This window comes from Babylonia areolata, chromosome 4 (genome assembly GCF_041734735.1).
Source record: "Babylonia areolata isolate BAREFJ2019XMU chromosome 4, ASM4173473v1, whole genome shotgun sequence".
Taxonomy (NCBI): Eukaryota; Metazoa; Mollusca; class Gastropoda; order Neogastropoda; family Buccinidae; genus Babylonia; species Babylonia areolata.
In genome coordinates this window covers 46,636,589-46,643,381 of record NC_134879.1, presented here as the reverse complement: position 1 = coordinate 46,643,381, position 6,793 = coordinate 46,636,589, and the positions used below count along the sequence as shown (strand labels likewise).

Genomic DNA, 6,793 nt, shown 5'->3' with positions numbered 1-6,793 from the left:
AAAAAAAATAATAATAATAAAGGCGGTTCACACCTGCTCTCTCACCCATCTGTATTCTGGAACCATGCAGTCAAGGGATCAGCAATCTTTAGGACAGTCCAGTCTACATATATACATCTGTGGGATGATTACATACTTCCACACAAAGCAGAAGAATTTAATTCAAAAGTCTGATTATACATTATTGTTTCCTTGTGTTTTGGGTATTGTGTGTATTCTTTTTCATGCATGTTTGTGCACATTTTCTAAGATGTCATCTGCTTGTCACCATACTTTCATCATTTCTATGCATTTTGTGTGTGTGCAAACTGCATGTCCATAAAATGCGAAAATATTAATCATTTTTCTCACACAAGTCACATATGCTTTCAACATCATACAGTCACGTGACAACAGATATAAGTTCCATACTTAAAATTTTTTTTATTAAATCATTTCAACATTCAAACAGACCCTCCTCACTAAAAATCATATCCTAACTGTTAACCGATAATTCCAAAGATTCAAGTACATTGCAACCCAAGTACAGTCAAACCAAACACATTTGGCAGTGATATAATATTATATCATATTTCTTATACCCAGACTCTGTGGCCAAATCAGGGGTGTGAAAGCTGACAAAGAACCTTACAGTACCTTCACAACGTCCAGAACACACCAACAATGTATATAACAAAAGTAATGTTTTAGGGCACCCTAACTCCATTGAGCCCAGACTGCATACAAAATAAATAGAACATCTCACAGTGACACAACATGCACCGCAGCTACCAAGTGCAGCAAATTAACATGTGCACACACCAGTAGTCAAACACAGGCACACACAAGCACAAGGCACACATAGTGACATTCACACAAGCACGCACGCACACACATACACACACACACAAGGCACACATAGTGACATACACACACACACACACACACGCACGTGCACGCGCGCGCACACACACACACAAATTTGACCAAAATGTGTTATGCTGAAGTCGCTATGTTCAAATAATGCCCCTGCAATTACCATTCCATAAAACTTCTCACCAGATGATTAAAATGGAAATGTTTTAATGCAGGTATCTCTTCTATACTGAATGATACATATGTGGAAGGCAAAATTATAGATACAGATAAATAATGGGAACAAACTGCTTGAAATATACAGGCAAATAAACATGAAGGCCTAAAGAAAACAAGTCAAAAGAGAAAGAGAAAAAAGCAGAGAAACAAACTGTTGCTGAAAACCAGGAAAAATTCTCATAAAAATCTTCTGTCACAGTGATGGCCTAGAGGTAACGCGTCCACCTAGGAAGAAGAGAGAATCTGAGCGCGCTAGTTCAAACTAGACCTTGAGTGGTGGTCTGGACACTAGTTATTCGGATGAGATGATAAACCGAGGTCCCGTGTGCAGCATGCACTTAGTGCATGTAAAAGAACCCACGGCAACAAAAGGGTTGTTCCTGGCAAACTTCTGTAGAAAAATCCACTTCAATAGGAAAAACAAATATAACTGCACGCAGGAAAAAATACAAAAAAATGGGTGGCGCTGAAGTGTAGCAATGCGCTCTCCCTCAGGACAGCAGCCCAAATTTCACACAAAGAAATCTGTTGTGATTAAAAGAAATACAAAATACAAATACAGTAAAATGCTCCCAGCATTCACACGGGTAATCTGACAATGCAGAAAGAATGGCAAGCATTAAAACATGCACAATATGCAACAGTTAAAGATTTCAGTCTGTGTGCTTTCTTTCTAATATATTTTTGTTACAAGTACCAGTAGCTGCAGCAACATTCTGATGTCCAAGCAGAACCAGGTTGCTGGTTTTTTTGCTCAGTTCAGAAGACTGAATCAGTATGCAAATACACATAAAACAAAACAAAAAATGGATATATACAAATATGATTTACATGTTGAATGGTTGCCGTTGAATGACCAAAGAATCTTGAATCTTAGGTCCTGGTAGGTATGAGGCCAATCACAAATTCACTATGAGAATTTCAACAAGCTGGTCTGAGATCCACTGACAGCCATATTTTTGTTGTGTTGTGCGTACATCTCCATGCTGATTTTTTTTTTTTTTTTTTTTTTTTTTGACTTCTTGCTGTTAATAGTTTGAGCTTTTTGTGGTCACACTGTCCTGTCAAGTGAAAGTTTCCGTATTTACATTTACAGCATGATAAAATGAATGACCTTCAAGACAGACCACTTGGGGGGAAGCATCTGTGCAAAGTGATTTTCAGAAAGACAATAGGGTTGTTTATCTGCTTTATTCGTTCTCCATTATTCTGCTGTTCGTTTAAAGTTTTACGTCCAGTATCCATTCACAAGTGACAGGACAATCATCCATGGCAAAACTCCAGGTTCCACAATTCATTTTTAAACTGGTAAAAAAAAATACAAGAACCACTAGTTACCAATCAGGAAATGATTAGTATGAAATGATCACGGCATTGTGTTTGGTGTGCAATTGTGTGCATATGCATACATGCAAATACAAATGATCCTTTATAAATTGGTGTGCAATCATGTGTATGAGCATATGCATGCATACAAGTACAAAAGTACACATGTTCCTTTATATAGATTAATGTTTTCCTGAAACTGCAGTCTGTTAAAGACCTATCACTGGTTTTGTAAAGAACCACACACATGATTGAAAAAAAGAAAACAAAATCAAATAATATATTATTGTTTTTAATTCACAGACTTTGCACACACACACACAGCCCATCAGTCGCTGTGTTTATTTGTCCAACAGTCTGAAGATGCTGTTTTGTGTCTGGCGTTTGGGTGCAGGTTCCACACATTTCTTCTTCGCAGGTGGCTTGTGGGGCGTCACTTTCTTTGCTGGTGTGGGTTTAGCGGCTGCCTTGCTGAGAAGCTGCAACACATTCTTCAGAAAATGAGGTTGGTACCTTGCACCTGGAATGTCAGAGATGCCCTCATCACTAATGCTTTCACCAACCTGACAATGCCATCATCATCTCAGGTGGAAAATAGGGAATGAGGAGAAACTGGCTCCTGAAGTTTCCTATAAAGCTGGGAAGGAGAAACAACAGATTTAACGCTTGTTTGCCACCTTTTTGGTTTTAGTGTTGCTTTTGGGGCTTTCACTGTTTTTGTCATCTGGGTCTTAAAATCCTAAATCACTCCACTTGTGAGTATAGTAAAACTATCACTAACAAATCTCAATATCACACACATCATTTCTAATCATTAATACAGCCTCTCCCTTTATTACTATATATCATCTTCATTTATACATCTGCCAAATAAAATACCTGAATCAGATCAAGAAATGAACAGTACACACGAAGCATGCCTTCTGCATGAGCACAGAAAATTCAAACCATACACTTGCTGAAATAACCTACGAATGGAGTCACCGAATCTTGGGCTGAGAGGAGGGGGTCATGGTGCTATGGCAACCCACCGGTTTCATTCATAACGGAGCAATGCAGCATAATTTCCGTACCTGTTCTTTGCCCTCTTCTTCCTCTTTGTCAGAGGAGTTGACACTGAAGACAAAGCTGCGTGAGCCACGTGTACCGTTGACGTTCAGTCCTGAGGCCTTGGTGATCTCTGCGATCCTGGCCAGGTTCTCTTTGCTGCGTGCTAGGAAAGAACCTCGCTTCGGGATCTGTTGACAGTGAAATATCAGTGTGATATTGTATTACTTTGTGTTGTCACGTCAGATTTCTCTGTGTGAAATTCAGGCTGCTCCCTCTGGGGGAGAGTGTGTTGCCACAGCGCAGCAATAACCCCCTTTTCTCCCCTCTGCAAGTGCTTCTATTTTACTATCAAAAGTGGATTCTTCTAAAGACTTTTGCCAAGGACAACTGTCCTGTTGTCAAGGGTTCTTTTACATGTACTAAGAGCATTCTGCACACAGGACTTCAGTTTATCATCTCATCTGAATGACTAACATCAAGACCACCACTAAAGGTCTAGCGGAGTGGCAGAAAATTCTGGTGGGTGTGGGAATCAATCCCGCACGCTCAGATTCTCTGGCTTCCTGGGTGGATGTATCACCAGAAGGCCAGCTCTCCACTTTGTCTCACCTTTTTCTCTTCTTTTTTTTTTAATTATTCCTCTTAAGTATCCATTTGATAAAAGCTTTAAGATATGCTGACATCTAATTAGAAACCAAACATCATCATTACTCTTCTTACTCTTTTTTTTCATATCAACTTTGAAAAAAAAATCTGTCACTACTTGTTTCATATGATGTTCACTGTAAAAATTATCATTATTATCATGGCAAATCAAGACCAAAAATTTCACATGAAGACGAATCCATCTTGTTCCTGAAGAGATGCGTTCAAGCACCAAAAGTAAATAGCAATGAAATAAAGCTACATACATGCTGCAAAAAATGAACTGGAAACAAAACATGGCAAAAGAGTACAAAAAAAATGGAAAACAAAAATAGAGAAAGGAACAGTGCTCTCTAGATCTGATAAATCGAGCGGTACCAAACCACTTTCCAAATCTCTAACTTAAAATCCTTCTCCCATTGAAGGCTTCAGTATTCTAAATATGTGTGAGCATCTGAGACAGTGTGTGTGAGAATGAGTTTGAGAATATGTAAGTGTGAGTGTGCAAGTGTTTGTGACAGTGTGTGTGTGTGTGACAAGTGATGAGAGTATGTGTATGTATGTGTGTGTGTGTGTGTGTGTGTGTGTGTGTGTGTTTGTGTGAAAGCGACTGTGAGAGTTAGTGTATGAGAGTGAATACAGTAAGAGTGCAAGTGTGAGCATGCGCATGTGTGTGCGTGCATGTAAGCATGCTTGTGCATGTGTGTGTGTGTTGTGCCATGGATGTAGGCATTTGTTTATGAATGTATGCACACAATTCATATATCAGCATACCTTTGGCTTCAAAAATTTGCCTGGACTAGATTTGTCAATGGCTGATTGACTTCTTGCAAGCTTTGGTCTTGACAGAGTTGGCTGCTGAGTCACTGGAGGAGGATCTGAAACTGATTAAAAAAAAAAAAAAAGTTATACATTCACAAAAGAATACAACATAAAATGACTCAGGAATAACAACTGTACAGCACACTGAACTCTTTGTCCTAAAAATTGCAACAACCGTATCAACAATCACACGTTCGGTGCCTAGTTATATTTCTTTTAATGTTCTGATATGGATACAAATGCTTTCACTGTATCAGACTTAACTCACTCGGGACGACAAGTTTTCTCCCTTGCTTTTCCCCACAGACGGCCCATTTGTAAGGGTTAGGAAAAAAATTACAAAAAATACAAAATACTGTGTAAGAAAATGAAACTTTCAGAACTGGTTTATTACGTGTTGAGCTATTACATGTAAAAAAAATCAAATGTCTCATCTTATTTTTACAGTTTTGCCATATGTAGAAAACACTGCCAATTTTTCACCCCGAATCACCATACCCATGCTCGCTTTCTGCATTAAATTCGCTTTTTTCTTCGTCATCATCCACCTCTTCAATGTCCGACCCTTCAGTTTGTAGCATTTCAAGTACTTCGGCAACCCTAAAACATTGCCGTCACTGCCTTGTTCGCTTCACAACATTCCGAGAAGAGGCCGCTTTGCTAACAGGCTGGCACGCGAGCAGACGACCGGTCAGTGACTTTGCCAGCGTGTGTGCGAGACAGGCCACACATCCCATATTAACCAATCATACTGTTCGATTGTGGAGTGACCCAGAATAGCGCACTCTGCTTGGCTAATCACAAAATCACGTGTACAGCACATGATGGAATTTTACTTTCGGAGAATGCTATTCCATTCCTTCGTCCGAAACCGAATACGTTTTGTGAAGGAATGCGTGAGCATTCCTCCGTCCGGAAAGAGTTAATGCATTCTGGAAATAAATAGCAAATGAGTAAAATCAACAGGTCCTATATCAGTAGGGATCGGTTCATTGACATATAACACTTACCTTGTCGTTTCATGAAGAACTGACCAAACTTCAAAAACTGACTGTTTTCTTCCTCCCCATTTTCTCCATTGTCTTCCTAGAAAATAAAGTCATAACAATGAAACAATTTCATTCAAATAAATAAATAAATAACACTGGTTTTAGGCCTCTTTTAGATCTTGTCAGAATTCAGACACAAGGTTGCTTGGTACCATGAACTACAGAGAGAAAGGCCAATTACAATTCATCACAGTAGTTTCCTACAATGTAATACAAGTTAATCTTTGGACAACTGAGGCACTGATATCACTGTTCTTGGGTTGAAAGTTGGAGAGACAGTAAAATAAAATTTCACATTTCTTACTTCAAAGTATAAACTCCCAACAACAAAAAACCACTGCAGTGTTATTTGACATGATACAATTTTTTAATTATGAATTATCAATCATAAATCAATTTTTATTTGCACATGGACTGCCTTAAAAATTTATAAAGAATACTTTCATACACTATTTACTGTTACAAATATTTCGAAACACTATTTACTATTACTAAAATAAACTTCAAACTTAAATCACTATTTACTATTACTAACAATGGAATGAATTCTGAAGCAAGTCAACAAATGAACAAAAATTCCTAAGCCAGTGCACATCCTTGTGTATACATGTATAATGTATTCTGCACTTCTCATTAGAGCTTATTCTTCCAGCAGTGATGTCACCCATCAGGAGACCCTGCACTGCTCTCTAGTTATTTTGGAGGAGTTCAACACCACCTGTAGATGGCTGGCTCAAGTGGCTGAACGATGAGCTCTCAGTGAAGACACTCAAAATAAACATTTGACATTTTCACTCAGAATGTGCTATCTTTCTGGTGGTACAGGT

General features: G+C 38.6%; 1 protein-coding gene across 1 annotated transcript in view; it reads right to left on the bottom strand.

Moving 5' to 3' along the window:
- Positions 1-443: 443 nt before the first annotated feature.
- LOC143281711 (uncharacterized) overlaps positions 444-6,793 on the bottom strand; it is a 45,798-nt gene continuing 39,448 nt past the window's right edge. The window contains exons 26-29 of the mRNA XM_076586975.1: positions 5,928-6,003; positions 4,870-4,979; positions 3,474-3,638; positions 444-2,879 (exon numbers count right to left, since the gene is read on the bottom strand). Of these exons, the coding sequence (XP_076443090.1) occupies positions 2,742-2,879; positions 3,474-3,638; positions 4,870-4,979; positions 5,928-6,003 (489 nt within the window). The 3' untranslated portion in view covers positions 444-2,741. The remainder of the gene's footprint in view (positions 2,880-3,473; positions 3,639-4,869; positions 4,980-5,927; positions 6,004-6,793) is intronic.